The sequence below is a fragment of the Vicia villosa genome, linkage group LG3, assembly GCF_029867415.1.
Source record: "Vicia villosa cultivar HV-30 ecotype Madison, WI linkage group LG3, Vvil1.0, whole genome shotgun sequence".
NCBI classification, from domain to species: Eukaryota; Viridiplantae; Streptophyta; class Magnoliopsida; order Fabales; family Fabaceae; genus Vicia; species Vicia villosa.
In genome coordinates, this window is record NC_081182.1 from 122,939,351 (window position 1) to 122,956,607 (window position 17,257).

Sequence of the window (17,257 nt, forward strand, 5' to 3'; positions counted from 1 at the left end):
TATAGAGGGTAACTTTGAAATTTTCTAATTTCCTGCTAATTGAAGGAATGATTTGAAAGTAAAAAGTTTGAAAATATATAACCAAAAATAATACTATATGTAATATGTACTTCCCACACAATACTGACACAATACCTTGAATTATATATTATATATAATATAAAATAAAGACCATTAGAGTAACTCCAACGCTGGTTTCTTTCATTGGTTTGCTAGCTGGAGTTGGGAGCTTTTAAAATTTAAACCGCTGGAGTTCTCCAGGCTGAACAACGGGCGAATGCAATGCTACCGTTGCATTGATTAAAATAATATTAAAAATATTAGTCGTTCAAACAGCAACGTCTCTTTTCCTTTTTTTTTTTGTTTACATAATTGATTTGCAACGGCTCTTTTATTTTTCTTTTATTTTTTTTACTTAATTGATTTGTCTATAAATATGTCAAGTTAAAAATTTTCACTCAATTTTATCTCATTAGCTTTCAATTGATCATATATTTTATCTAAAATTTCATCTTCTTACTTCAAATTATTATTGTTAAGGTCAAATGGACCCTAATCAATATAATTTTCAACAATCTATGTTCCATTTCATGCAAAATTATCAAAATCCTAACCCTCAAAATTCTCAATTTCTCTCACCGGCAACAAATTCTACCGCAATTTTTCCGTCACCAAACAACCCAAATATGTATTTTCCACCTCAAGTAAATACTCATGGGTTTATGTCCGAACGCCAAGTTCCACAATTTTCAACTCAAGTTGGTATTGAAATTACTACCGTTGAAAAAGAACAAAGGCATTCCGTTAAAAAAAACTCGAGAGGTATTCACGAGGGAAGAGGATATACTTCTTATGCAATCATGGCTTAATGTTTCAAAGCATCCTATTGTGGGAGTTGATCAAAAAGCCGAAGGTTTTTGGTTAAGAATCACCGATAACTATAATCAATATCGTGGGCAGTTGCGAGAAAAGCTACAAGGCCAATTAAAATGCCGATGGCATCGAATAAATGACCTTGTTCAAAAATTTGTTGGGTGTTACAAACAAGCTGTTAATGGTAAAAAAAGTGGTCGATCAGAAAAAGATATTTTGGCTAATGCACATGCTTTTTTTCTTCAAGATGAAGGAATAGCATTTAATCTTAAGTATGTGTGGCGTATGTTAAAAGATGAACCTAAATGGATGGGAGCATCAACTAAAAATTCTTCAAAAAGAACAAAGAATTCTGCTAGTGGGGCACACTCATCAAGTTATGAATATAACTCATCGTCACCAATGGAGCGTCCAATGGGGCAACAAGCGGCAAAAAGGAAAAGTAAGGCAAAGGAAAAGGCAAATGCATTTGAATCCCCTTCTAATATTGAGCAAGATACATGGATTAAAAGAATAGCAACAATGGAAAGACTAACTCAGTGTAAGGAGGACGAGATGGAGTTTAAGGCAATGCAATTACTCTCGAAAGACACTTCTACGATGAATGATAGTCAACGAGATATTCATGAAAAATATTGTAATAAGTTGAGAGCAAAATATGGACTTTAGTCATGATAAAAAGTTGTAGTACTTGTTATGTATCAACACCAATGTAAAATGGTCATTAGTACCACTATAATTTATAATATATATTATGTTGTAATTCAAATTAAATGTTATTCAAACTAGCCGTTATTCAAACTAGCCGTTATTCAATATCACTATATAAATGACCACTCTTCTCATTATTTTCTCGTTATTATTTCATTCTTCACTCATTCTTCTCTCATTCTTCATTCATTCTTCACTCAGTTTAATGGATTCAGACAGTTCAGATGAGCTCTTTTGGAACTTGATTGAAGAAGAATTTATGGACAACGCTGATGAAGAACTACTAAAGTCAATGCTCGAGAAGGAACATCAATCTGGAAGTTCCTCTAGGCCAAAGAAAATAACAGTGATTGATCGAAGTCGTGAAGAAGGGCACAATCGTTTATTCAATGACTACTTCTCGAAAAATCCAATATACACAGATATTCAATTCCGAAGAAGGTTCATAATGCATAGGCATGTGTTTCTTCGAATTGTAGCCGCCCTTGGAGCTCATGATGAATATTTCCAAATGAGGGTCGATGCAACTGGTAAAATGGGTCTTTCACCATTGCAGAAATGCACCTCTGCTATTCGTATGCTGGCATATGGGTCTCCCGCTGACAGTGTAGACGAATATCTTCGAATCGGTGAAAGCACTTCAGTTGAGTGCTTAGAAAGATTTGTTCGGGGTGTAAATGATGTATTTGGGGAAGAGTATTTGAGAAAGCCTAACAACACAGATGTTGAACATCTTTTACAAATGGGAGAGTCACGTGGCTTTCCAGGTATGTTGGGTTCCATTGATTGTATGCACTGGGAATGGAAAAATTGTCCTGTTGCATGGAAAGGACAATTTTGTCGAGGTGATCATGGTAAGCCCACAATCATGCTTGAAGAAGTGGCATCACAAGACTTATGGATTTGGCATGCATTTTTTGGTATTGCAGGTTCAAACAATGACATTAATGTGCTAAACCAATTCAATGTGTTTAACGATATTTTGGAAGGACATGCTTCTACTATGAACTATACAATCAATGGAACGTCATATAATATGGGGTATTATTTAGCGGATGGTATATATCCTGAGTGGGCTACATTTGTCTAGACCATTTCAATGCCGCAGGGAGAAAAGAGGAAACTATTTGCTCAACATCAAGAATCAGCTAGAAAGGATGTGGAGCGGGCATTTGGAGTGCCCCAATCTCGATTTGCAATTATACGTGGCCCAACGCGTGCCTGGCATATGGAAACCCTCAAGCATACCATATATGCTTGCATCATATTGCACAACATGATTGTTGAAGACGAACGACACACATATGGAGGTGATTTTGATTACTCTTATGATAATGTAGATGACACGTACTCAACAACTGAAACAATTAACGGTCCTCATCCGAATCTTGCAACAAGACTACAAAGAAGAGCAAGTCTTCGTGAAAAACAAGTTCATCGCCAACTTCAAGGAGATCTAGTCGAGCATATTTGGGAACGTTTTGGACATGAGAATGATGAAAATTAAATTTGAGTAATTCTATTATGTTATTTATGTTTATTGTTTTTAATTATATGTCATGTATTTGAGATTAATTTTAATTATCATTTTTAATTTTATGTTTAATTTTATGTTTGATTTTAATTTTATTTATTTTATATTAATTTAAATTTATATAATTTAAATTATTATTTTAAATTAAATAAAATTTAATATGAATAAAATATTAATATATAAAGTAAAGATGTGGGACCTAATATGGGTTCTTTAGAGTTGCACCATTGGAGTGAAAATTGAGTGAGTTGCTTCAAGATGATGTGGCTTAATGGGTCCCACAAAGAACCCAAAAATGGATTGCACCATTGGAGGTGCTCTTAGGAAGGGAAAGATTGAAAAGCAGCTTGCTTGATATATGAGCTCTCTATTATATATATATATATATATATATATATATATATATATATATATATATATATATATATATATATATATATATATATATATATATATATATATATATATATACATACAAAAGGGCTCTTTATATGTTATTTTAAAAGGGATAATAGGTGTAGTCATATTTATGCAAGTACCTAGGATGGATGCACATCTACAAATGAGATGGATAGGGGTTGTGGTAGAGTGAGTTGGCCTAATAAAATAATATATATTTCGGTTTATTATTAAAGTTTTTTAATTGCAAGTTGACTATTATTTTATATAAAAACCTAACAATATAGGTTTTGATCCTCAACACAATCATATAGCTCAAGATGTTTCATTCATCCACCATTAGGGTTTTTGACCTAATTCACTTGGAAAGTTGACTTTTGACCAAGACATGGCTCCATGGCTCAAAACATGATTCAAGGGTCTTCAATCTAACAATATAATTCACTCACAACATTCATTTGAGAAGGAGAGCTTGATTCATTTGAAATATCCAAGAACACAGTTCATGTGGAAAAAGTCAACTGTTGGAGATCACCTTTGACTTTTTGGAATTTTGATCAACTATGGACTTTTAAGGATCAAAACCATCATCATATGATATTAAAGTCATTTGACTAAGAAAAATTAAGAAAATCAATCAAGAATAAAAAAGTCAACAAAAGTCAAAGTTAGAAATTTCAAAGACTTAGAATCTTTCTAAGTGTTTTTGAGCATTTTTGTCCAAACTTCATGGGGAAATAACTTCAAATTTCAAGTACAAACTGAAGAAAACTTCCAACATTAAAGTTGTATATTTTGATCTAATGAACAACTTTGTCACAAATAAAATATCTTCAAAAAGTCAACCATTTGAGAGATATAGGGTCCCAAAGTTCCTGCAAAACACTTAAAATGTAAAAAACCCTAATTTTTCTCAAACTTCATGGCCAATTTTCACCAACTTCCCAAATGATTTTTAGGAAACACAAAACAAATGGATTAAATTACATCATCTAAGCTTTCCATATAGTATTGAATCATCTCTTAATTTAATTTGAGCAAGAAGTTATGCATGATCAAAGTAAGGCATTCAAAGATGGATTTCAAGGCATGTTGCATTTGGTCAATTTTGTGCTATTGCCTCTACTAATTGGTACACCATAACTCCAATAATATCAGAAGGGATTGAATGGAATAAATTGAATCAAGATTGGAGAATATTCAAAAAATAAAAAACTTGAGATTATGTAATGATTACAAATGGGAATTTATGGCCAAGTGGTAATTCACCAAAGGAATCTTCTCAAGACCAATTGGAAGGCTTCTATGCATCAGAAATGACCTATAATCTTTGATGGAATCAAGGGCTAGGGTTTGATCAAGTGGAATCAAGAATTCCATCATTGCATTTTCAAAGATATTTCATTTTCTTCATGGATAAGCTACTCTTCAAGTGACATCATCAAGCGCACCTGTAATACCCCGTATCTAGGAAAATGCTCTAATGTTATTATCTAGCACTGAGGTTTTATTATTTGGTGCATTAGAGATACTTTTGGACATTTAAGTTAGAAGTGCTAACTTAAAGATATTTTGCTTATATTCTTTTTCTTTGCTTTTCTTCTTCATTCTTGCAACAAAACAAGTTTTAGAGAGAAGGAGGAGCAAGAGGAGAAAAGAGGAACAAGCTTGGATCTTCGTCGTTTCTTCGCCGAATCGACTCATCTTCATCATCTACAACTCGTATACCAGGTGGGTTCTAGTTAGAAACTTATAGATTTGGTTATGGATGAGAAATCATAGTTTTTGGAATATTGGGGATTTTATAGGAAACCTAGGTTTTGAACCAAAACCATGAATGCTCATGGATAAGTGTTTGTAAACCACAAGTATATCATATATATGTTGATTCTATGCATTAGTATGATCTGGAACAGGTTTGGGTGTGGAGTTGGTTGGATTGAACCATTTGTGAAGTAAGAAACAGAACTGAGAACTCAGATTTCGCACGCTTCGCGGCGCGAACAGGGGTTCGCGGCGCGAACCATAGAGATATTTAGGAGGTTAAGATCTACCAACAGTACGTGGCGCGTGCAAGGGTTTGGGCGCGATCACCCTGGGAAATTTGTGAGGTTGGCCACTGCCAGAGGTTCGCGGCGCGACCAAGCTGCGCGAACTGAAGCTTTCCATGATCAGAATTTAGTTTAATTAGATAGATTGTTTCGATCATAACTTTTAAACCGTAACTCTGTTTTGGTCTCCGTTCAAAGCGGTATGAAGCTAGAAACATGTACTTTCTAGTAGTGTAGGTTTTGGGAACAAAGATGAAATCATTTAATCGGAAATCGGGAAATTGTTTGATTCTTGGGATTTGTTCTATCGTTCGGAAACATGTGAACGGTATACTTTTGGTATAATGAGTGATTGCTTTATAATTGTGATAAATTGTCGTTGATTACTTGACAATGATGTTAATTGGTTGGTTGAGTCCTATTGCAGGTGAAGTGGTATACCTTGTTATATATATGTATATAGCTAAGAGGTTGCATAATTACATGTGTTAAATGAATAAAAGAAAGGTGAGGAAAACTAGGATTTGTTAGGTGTATATATATAGCTTAACAAAGAGAACCTAGGATGAAACCTTATATGGAACATACGTGTGTTTTGAATCTTGTGAGGAAAGGCTAACAGGCCTAGTGGAAAGGCTAATAAGCCTAGTGATTTGTATGTACAATCACCACTGTATGATGTATTGTTCGGGACCATTATATTTCTTTATTTCTTTTAAATGCTAACAGGCATTCAATGTGAAAATGGCACTATTAATCTTGGCAGGTTTGATTCCTGCATTGTGTACGAATGGAACCTAACAGGGTAGAGACTTGTGATGGTGTACGGACCATGTGAAGTGACGATTCATGGGGAAAGGCCCATGATTCTGAATCCATTTCGTATGTCAAGATTTTCCAGAGGATCCATGACTCGTACCACCTCCTAGACGTAGAAGGGGACGGGAATAGAGGGATACCTTGGTAACAGTATCCGATTGGTACTGTTGTGTTTGAGTTGTAGAACTCTAAGTATGTTTCTATATAATGTTAGTATGTGAACTCAAGGTCTAGTTCCTTTGTTATGACTTGAGATTTGATAGGCTAGAACCTTGTAAAGCCGAGAGGATCCATAAGATAGGGAACTCACTGAGATTATTTTATCTCACCCCATTATATATTGATTTCAGGTACTACAGATTCCGCGAAGGGTAAGGAGAAAGCAGTTTGACTTTCCTTATGTCTTCTGTTCTTTTGGCATGGCGAAACTTCCGTTGTGGAGTTCTTTTTGGGATCATTGTTTTGATCTAGTTCTTCGTATTTTGTTTTGAACATCTTGTATATATTATGCCACTGTGTAGAACTTTTGTATTAGGGCATTAATGTGTATAATGTGTTGACTAGGAACTTATTGTATTTCAGTACCAAATACTTGGATTCATGTATACATATATGCTTTGATGTATGTATTTATATATGGGTGTTACATCACCTCACTCCCTCAAGAACTCAGACCCCTTACCTATAAATAGGGGGTTCATTTTCAGTACAAATCACACCAAAGAAACTTCATTATTTGCTTTCTTCAAAATCTCTCTCTTTTACTCATTTTTCAAAAGTTCATGGAGTGAAGAAGGCAATTTTTCAAACCAGAGCTTGTTCATTGAAAGTGAATGTTATAACATCTCAAGGAGGTTGAGTGGAAGTGATCAAGGCCTTCATTGGAGCTCTGTAGCAGCTGAAGCACCATGGTCACTTTCAACTTGGAGCTTAAGCAAGTGGAGTCAAGTTGAAGAATTCAGAGGGTGTCAATCCAATTAGAGTGCATAAACATCTTCCTTAGTGTGTAAGGAAGCTATCCAGGTGCCTGCAACACATCTATAGCATCATAATCATCATCTTCCATTTTCACTTGGAGCTTGAGCAAGTGGAATCGATCTGAGTAATTCAGGGTGATCCAATGTGAAATAAAGGCCCCTTTAGCATCACTGAGGTACAAGGAAACTTTTGCAATCATCAAATCATTGCTGGGAGTCATCCACCATAGCCATCAACCTTCAGTTTCAGAGGTAGGTTTTCAAACTCTAACTCTGTTATTCTTGTATCTATTTCAATAAACCTCGATACCAGTTTGTTCTGCATCATAAGAGGATTAAAAGCCCTCTATCATCATTCATTTATTCATCATCATCATCATCATCATCATCATCATCATCATTTAATTTTAGTTTTAGAGTTTTAGTGTTCTTCGTGTTCATACCAAAATTCTTGAGTTACACTTAGAATCAATGAGTTTTAAGAACACCATCACGTTCCTTGTTAAAAACTGAGCAAAATCCATGTTTACATCATCCAATTTGGTTGAGAAACAAGAGAGTTAGAAATTTAAAATTTCTGAGCTCAAGGTTGAAGATGAAGATGGTGGCGCGCAAATTTGAAATTTTTGGGAAAGTTTAAAATATCATTCATTGATTGCAATTGCTTAATAAGCCACGCGCGTGGCTCACTTGTCTATCTTTTGCATTGTTAACTAAAAAGGTGTGGGTTCAACCCTTGGTGAGACCAAAACCATATTTTCCCGATGAAACTGCTCCTAGACCATTTGCGCCCCTCTTTTGAGGTGTAAGACCCAAGCCTTCTCTTCTTATATTTTCATCTGTTTTTCAAAACAAAACTCTGGTACTAAGAGGGGCATTATTCCCGGTGAAACTGTTCTTAGACCCTTGGGCCCCTCTTCTGAGGTATAAGCCCCAAACTTCAATTCTTCTGTTTTCAAACTGTTAAACCATTTTCAATCAAATTTCAAACAGTCTTTTCAATCAAACTTCTCATCCATTTTCAATTCAATCTTTCAATTGTTTTCAATTTAATCTTTCAACTGTTTTCAAATAAACTTCTCATCTGTTTTCAAATCAAATCTTATGGGCTTCTCCTTGAGTATAAGTCCAAACCCTTCTTTCTCATCTCATATTCTTGGGCCTCTATTACAGTATAAGACCCAACACCTTTTGTTCATACATTAAATATTTCAATGGGTTTTCTCCTTGAGCTATAAGACCCAACACCTTTTCTTTTTCTTTCAATAAAACATTTTACTGTCTTTCAATAAAACATTCAACTGTTTGTACATACATCAATCTTTGGGCCTCCTCTTCACTCTGGTAAGTGTTTATAGCTTTCATTTACTGCTTTAATTACTTTGTCAAAAATAAACTGTAAATATATACTGTTTAAATCTTTTTCAGAGAAAAACCTTAGGACAGATAAACATGTATATATATTATAGGACTATGACCTGAGATTGAGGATTACTTTTCAGTGAAGCCTTTCTTGAATAGAATAACATAGATTCTTGCCACAAGATGAATTATTCCCAGTGAAACATCTTGAAAACCCTTAGATCAATAATACGCACATCCACCCAAGAGGAATTATTCCCGATGAAACCTCTTACGCCTTTTTCTTAGAGCCAAATTAGGCAAGACAACATAGATTTCTCTTGTGCTATAACAAGGACCCTCGATGACCCTCGATTAGCCTCCTCTTGGACTTACAATGCAAGGACACACAAGCTTCTTATAAGCATTCCCTCAACTCCCTCTTGAGCTTGTATATAAGGACCCTCAGACTTCCTAAAAGCATAGGATATGTATTTAGTCACCTTTACTCCTGTGAGAATCTAAATCCTTCAAATACACAATCACAATCATTCAAGTGTTCACTCAATCTCTGTATTGAGATCCTTTCCCCTGTAGAGTAAAAGACATGGAAAGTCTTAACTCTGAATACCTCAATCCTCCCTAGTTCATTCAACCTTTAGTAATGAGAGACATGGACAGTCTCTGTCACCCATCTTTTCCCAAAAGAGTCAAGAGAATTCAAATCCCTGAGTCTGTTTCCCCAGCTGTGTCAACCCCTGGAGTCATTCCTCAGCTAGAGTCAGCCACAACCTTGGGCTTTGTACAAGGTAGATAAACATCCTTTCCTGAGTCAAAAGATTCAAAACCTTTGGATCTTTCCCCAGTAAGTCAGCCACAACCTTGGGATTTGTACAAGGCAGAAAATAGAGTCATCCATAGTCTCCAGAAAATCTGTCTCTCCAAGAAGAGTTTAGCCTCAATCTTGGGCTTTGTATAAGACACAAAAACATCATCCTCAAACAGTCAAAGGAGTCAAACCTCTGGATTTCTCCCCAACAGAAAAACAATATCCCCCAGTAGGATTAGCCTCAATTTTGGGCTTTGTACAAGACACCAAAACAACTGTCATAAAAAATACTGTCCTTCAAAACTCCTTAGAAAGTATGCCTCAATCTTGCGCTTTGTACAAGACAAAAATCATCATACAATCTTTCAAATACACTCCCCAGTTGAGTAAGTCCCAATCTTGGGCTTTAAACCAGAAAGCATTTTGTCCCCTAGGAAGAGTCAACCTCAACCATACAGGACAAAAATAAATCATAATCCCCTCAGAGATAACCTCAATCATGGATTTTCATCAATTCCCCTCTGAGTCAGCCTCAATTCTGGGCTTAGTACATAACACCTTCAAAAACCCTTCAGTAAAAAACTTAACAGAGTAACCCTCAGTAGAGTTAGCCTCAATTCAGGGCTTAGTACATAACACTTATTTCCTTCAGTCAAAACAATCCTCAGTGGAGTTAGCTCCTCTAGAGTCAATCTCAAACTGTCAGTTATGCCTCAAGCTTAGGCCTTGTACAAGCCATTCAAATTCAGATCTTCTATATAGAAGATAGACATGATTCATCTATACAAAAGAGACATTTCTCCTATTACACCACATTCAAACATACAAACATTATCAATCACTTTCAAAACATTTTCCCATTTAGATTGACACAAGATGCACTGCTCTGTTGACTTCACATCCAGACTGTCATCTCTCTCTAAATTGGTTGAAAATTGTTCTTTCATTCAAGAGACTATGACTGACATACTTGCTTCATCCAATTAAGGTCCCCCTCTTATGAAACGAACCTCCTTTTCTGTCACTTCAAAATGTTTGTGGTGGAATAGTAGAGATATCTCTCTGTAAAGATTACTACTTGTCTCATTTTTGTAAACATATATCATTTAAGCTTCAACCTTGAGATTTGAACAAGGCACATCAAATTCAATCCATTTCCCTATTAGTTCCCCGAACTACAAAAGCTCTGACTTCCATTAAGGATATATAAGCACGAGGTTCACAAGGAATCTTTGCGAGCAAACAAAACATCAAAAACAGTCAGTTCACCTTTCATTCTTCAGTTCATTTCCTCTCCTAACACAAAGGAGAAACTTTCCCAATAATCAAGCAACAAACAAACCAAATTCAAACACAAACAGCAGAAGGTTTCCGTAGAGTACTACGGATACTTAGGGTGGTAATACCTTCCCTCTGTATAACCAACCTCCCGGACCCCAGAAAACTCTATTAGGTGAAATCCCCACACCTAGACACTTAGGGTAGATTGAGATCTTTTTCCCCTTCCTCTCCGTAAGGATAAATTAAAATTTCGTGTAACTAGGAAACATCCCCCCAAGGATGCATTCCTCCTTCCAAATTTCACGTGAAGGGTTGTGCATACCGTTTCCGAAAAGAAAAAGGAAAGTAAAACTTTTCCCGCGTTACACACCCATGAGCAAATTTGTTAACATGCTGCTGTAATATTAAATAAAGAATATTTGCATTCTTGTCTGGTCCTCGTAGGATGTTATAACAGATCAAATATAAATAATGTACCATAATATGTTAAGATCTAATGAAAGAAGCAGTACTATTTAATTTTTTGAAAATGATATTCTTAGGGCCATGTAGTTAACATGAAATAAGAGTATAACACGAAGTAGTATCAAAACATTACATGGCAAAAGTCAAAAGCCAAATAAAAGGACTACAATTAATTTTTCTTCTCCAACTTAATGATCTTTATAAGTTTTGTTGAAGATAGTTCTCCATCACACAGACTACCCACAGTAGTCGATTCACTTGAGCCATCATGTATCTGCTTTTTTTGCAGTGGTTGTTAGTGGACCAGGATTATGCTTAAATGTTATCTCTAGATCCTGTAAACATAAAATTCAAAGAAACAATAAAGATAAAAGAGTAGATGTTTCGAATACACGCTACAATATTTGATAGAAAGATACAGTAAGAATTTCACACTCTTCTGCAACATCAGTTTTGGCTTCATCGGCGCTCTCTTTAATCTGCACAACATAAACATAATATGCGGTGTTTAATGCATGCCATTTAGGAAGCGTATAAGGCATTTGGCTAAATGAATATATTGTTAAGCCGTGAGAATACCTGCACTGGCAACGGTGTTCCGGATGGTTGAGAATTGGGTACCTTGGTGTCATAAACAGATGTTGCGATCAACATCATTGTGGCGATTTTTAATAAAAAATGTGATATGTTGGTTAAGTAATACCTGTGTATGTTTCCACGGAGCCTTTAATTGTTTTATGAACAAAACATCTTAAAGGAGCATAAAAACTAAGCAATTGTCCTAGTTGGGTTTCCATTTAACTCTAAAAGCCAGCTCCAAGTCCAACATGACATCAAAGAGTTAAAGGTTGGTTTTAGTTTGAAGAAGGATGTTGAATAGAGAAACATAATAAAAGGTCTGTATGGAAAGAAGCAAATACATACTTGCAAGCAAAGTAGGTATGTTCAGTTTGCTCCTACAGACTTGATGGGAAAGGAGGTTAATAAATTATACTTGATATTTTTGAAAAACAAAGGAAAAGTAAAGGAAGAGGAAATTTGGGAGTATGTAAGAAAGAAAGATGTGTTGAGGAAGAGGCAAGCTGGTCGCTGAGGTAGTACACGTGGATGGGTTTATTTGCAAGATGGGCAAAATTGGAATTTCTAGAACATTGAATTTTCTTATATGATAGATAACTAAAAAATAAGATATTTCAAATAGTTTTTTATAAAAAATTATTGGCTTAATATCCTTTTTGGTCACATACCTATGTCTCTAGGTCTATTTTGGTCCTCTTCCTTTTAAACATTCCAAATTGGTCCTTTACGTTATTAAAATGGTACCACGTTTATCCCGACTGTTAGAAACGTTAATTGCTTGGTTATGTGGCATGATGAGTATTGGCCTTGTTGATTTATGATTTCAATTGATTTATTAATACATATGTTAAAATAGAAATCCCTAGAATACAAAGAAGTGGGAAGAAGCAATTGAGGAAGACGATGAGAGAATGAAGGATGCTCTAAGGAACACGAAGACACAGCTTTGAAAAACATTTAGTTTGCATGTCCTTGTTTACTATGAATGTGTGTAATTTTTTTGTTTTCCTAAATTGATTAAGTTTCTATGGTTTTTTTCCCCTTTTGAAATCTGCTATTATGTTATGTTTTTTACCCCTTTTCTTGTATGTGTTTGCACCTCCGTTTTCTTGTATGTAATGTTGCGTTTTCTTCTCCTAGGTAGAAATGGAAGAAATTTTGTGTTTGAAAATTCATCATAATGGTGAGTTTGTTGATTTTGAAAAAAATGATTATGATGGGGGGGGGGGGGGGTAAATGTACTGAGTTAGATGTAGATGTGGATAGGTGGTCATACTTTAAATTGGTTGGTGTTCTGGAAGATCTAGGTTACACTGAGGTAGACACTATATGTTACAAAGACCCTTCTTTTGGGATGAATATTCTTAAGGATGATAAGGGTGCGTTAGAGGTAGCTGACCTCTATATGGGTACATTTTAAAGTTGACATTTACATAGAACATATGCTATCCCAACCAGAATATGTTGAAAATATGGAGGAAGAAGCCGTAGATGAAGAACCTTTAAATATGGAGGTAGAAGCCATAGATGAAGAACCTTTAAATGTGGTTAATCCGGAGGTAGGTTCCATCATTGAAGATCTTTATGAAGATGTCATAAAGATCTTGAATGTAGGTACTGATGGTGTTAAAGGTATGAAAGTAGGTGATGGTGTGAAAAATGATGGTGTTTAGGGTATGAATGTAGGTGAGAGTGTGAACAATGATGGTGAGTTTCATAATGGTATAGATACTAATTTTGGTTTGTTGAATGTTACAAGCTCTGATGATAGTGAGGATGAGAGTTATAATTATGATAGTGATTTGGAATTTGCATTTAGTGATTCTAATATGAGTGAGGATTATTCTGATGGAAACTTAGACTATCTTCTTGAATGTGATGGAAACCATGAAGGAACACGTAAAAAGAAGAAAAAGAAATGGGAAGGAGACTGTGGAAAGGAGAATGGAAGTTCATATGATAGTGAGGAGTTAGATAGTGGAGGTGATAAAACAACATAGAACAAATAATTTGATTTCTAAAAAAAATAAAACAACATATAACATAAACTTCCAAATCTTCTTCCACCTAATGGGGTTTTTCAAAGCATCCTCTAATTCCATATTATTGCGCCTCAAAACTTCAACCTCTTTTTTGGCTTCTTCCATCTCCTGACTAAGCACATATATCTTCTATTGATCCTTCATCAGGGTTTGCTTCTTTTCACCTCTAGCTTCTTCATAGAACCATTGAAAAAATCCACAACCAACATTATTGTGTCACTATAAAGATTGGGAACGCAAATTGCAAAGAATGACATAGATATTTCAACAATATTCAACTTATCTTATTCAAACTAAAACTTACCTTAAAATGTTAACAACCCCAAAATAGCTTTCCATAATTGTTGACAGTTTTTGTCTTATGAAGTATAACATTGTTTCCACAGCGACATAAAGGCTTCCATGGAAGATTAGAGCTGCTAAATACCTATGAATCACTTCGGTTCTAGTTGATAATGACGAAGCACACATATAACTCATAATTAGATGATAATTTAGGTTTCAATTAGGGGATTTTGTGAACCATTTTGTGTTAGGGTTGATTTTGGGGGAAAATATAAACGTGTTTCAGCAACAAGGAAGAAGAATGTGATGACTAGACATTCCACCAATCAATGTTAGCTTTCACATCATCTATAGTAACGCGTTAGCTAATATTTGACAGAAATGACCACTTTGATTCTATTAGACAACGTACAGGACGAACTTGGAACTTTTAAAAGAAAGAGGACCAAAATGGACCCCGAGACATAGGTACGAGATCAAAAAGGGTATCAAGTCAAAATTATTTTTGAAATATACCTTTTTAAAAAACTTGTGATACTAATTATATTTTAATTTTAATAATGTATATTTATGTTATATGATGTTAAAAGTAAACTTTAATTTATGAAAAACTATTTTAAAAAACTGTAATATTTAAAAAAAAACCATCATTATTTTAAAAGTAAAACAAACAACATTGCTTTTTAACCTTTTTAAAAGTAAAAAGTCATCATTATTCACATAAAACAGTTTTCTAAAACAAATGGGCTCTGCATATTATACACGTATCCGTATCCAAAAAATCTAAACACATCCTAAAATCTGAACAACATCTACATATACCCCTCTTCATCAGTTTTTCTTCTTACATCTATCATTGTCTAAATGTTTTTTCATTTCACATTTTGCTCAAGATATAAAAGCAATACACACAAGAAGAATTGTATAATTTTAGATTTATTATTGTATAAAAGAGTACCATTACAATTACATAGATCAAATGATTATACATTTTGGTAATAATAATTGTTTCTCTCCTAACACCTTTCTTTCTCTTTGACTCCAAATTTGATATTAGGCTTCCAATATGAATTGGAAAAATGCCATTTTTTGACACTGTTGGACGGTCAACTTTCAGCAAGTCCTCGAGAGAATATGTAAATCTTTTTAGGTTGAGATGTTAACCTTTTATCCACCTATCATATTTTTTTCTGCCTTCATTCAGAGCTCCGATATTTCCTTTGAAGTACTTCGACTAGTGCATGCAAGGCCAAAACTAAGTTAGGTTTCATGGTCTTAGATGCATCATAATTTAAGTAATTCAAGTATGAACCAAAGCATTTTTCCCGTTTTTGACTAAGTTTGATGCGGTATGTTGAGTTCAATGTCTTAATGAAATTATTTAGAATATGTTAGAACCATAGGTGGCGGGAAACTCTCTTTAGGATGCATGGAAAAACATTTCACTTGAAGCTTGAGAGACACGTTGTTAAGAGTCCCACATTGGATAATATATGGACTAAACATGTGTTTATAAGTGGGGGCAATCCTCACCCTACAAGCCGGTTTTGTAGGATTGAGTTAGGCCCAACCACATTTCTTAACATGGTATCAGAGCCTCGTTTAAGATTCCTGGGCCACCTATTATGGTTTCCGGTATCATACCATCTGCCATTTATTTCCACGCTCCAATTGTCTAGTACTGGACATGAGGGGGTGTATTAAAAGTCCCACATCAGACAATATATATAACCTGAGAGGGTGTATTAAGAGTCCCACATCGGACAATATATATGGCCTAAACATGTGTTTATAAGTGGGGGCAATCCTCACCCTACTAGCCGATTTTATAATCCTCACCCTACTAGCCGATTTTATAGGGTTGAGTTAGGCATTGAAAATATTTAGTTTCTCCTATGAATCCATATCTTTGTAATACTAGTTTGTGATTAAATTAGAAACCACTTTGATATTGCTTTTTTTCTAACCTCTCCCGTGAATGGGATTTGAGTTACAACCTCAATTTATGTAATTTTTCTTTGCGTGCTAAACGAGTATTCCTCACTTCTTACATATAAGATGATGATATTTTCGTAGTTATTTTCCTTTAGTGGCTAGTTGTTCTAATGATATTATTTCATCTCAATCATTTCTACATTAACTTTGAGATGCTTGACACATGCTTCCATCACGTCAATGACAATTTTTAGTATATTCTCATTGCAATTGTGATGTTTGGGTTGAAGTGTATCACGTCTCTATGATCCTTCCACATGGTTCCTCTTTAGTGATTGAAAATGATGATTGGTAGGGCTTATGTATCCATCAACACACTTCTGAGATGGTGAATTACTATGCTTGGATCCTCAATTGTAATTCTAATGGTTTGGTTTTCCTTGAGATAATTTTAGTGGAGTCTAGCTTATGGTAACCATATTGATAATTAAACTTTGAGGTTTGTGTATTATTTAGTATGCCCCATGGTGGGTGGCAATGATTATGTGAAATTGACGTGGGTTCTTAATCTCCGTTATTTCTTGGGGTTTTAAGCCTCAATATTCAGCCTGATTTTTCTTTGATAAATTGACTCTCTTGGTGAGATATTCACAAGATATTTGTGATCATCTACTTAGATCAATACCATTACACAATCTCCTACTTTAATTTAAGGTTACATGAAAATTCATTCTCCATAATTCATCATGGATTAAATATGATTCAAGAAATCATATATTTCATTTGATAATAAGTTGTATCTATATGATCATATCTTTTAATTTTTACAACCACTTTAATTTGATATATCACGAGAATTCATTTTTCATATATTAAATATGACTTTTGAAGTCATGCATATCATTTGAGAATTAATTTTTAATTGGTATAAATATAAACATAGTAAGATCTAACCCATATTATATTTAAATATTCCTCCTTTGTGAGATCTTAAGTGGTCTTCTACAGTGTCGGAACCAGGCCAACAAATTTGGGATGACCGCCAAAATCTAATAAAATATAATAAATATTAACAAAACATAAAAATTATATAAGGTTTAATATATTTTTTATATAAATTTTGAGATTATTTTGGT

The 17,257-nt window shown here is 34.6% G+C and overlaps 1 protein-coding gene across 1 annotated transcript; it reads left to right on the forward strand.

Moving 5' to 3' along the window:
- The first annotated feature begins 489 nt into the window (after positions 1–489).
- LOC131658897 (uncharacterized) lies at positions 490–3,091 on the forward strand. The gene is made up of 4 exons (XM_058928145.1): positions 490–1,332; positions 2,334–2,355; positions 2,403–2,580; positions 2,686–3,091. The coding sequence occupies exons 1-4, from the start codon at positions 715–717 to the stop codon at positions 3,089–3,091; spliced, it is 1,224 nt and encodes a 407-aa protein (XP_058784128.1). The 5' UTR covers positions 490–714.
- Positions 3,092–17,257: the final 14,166 nt, after the last annotated feature.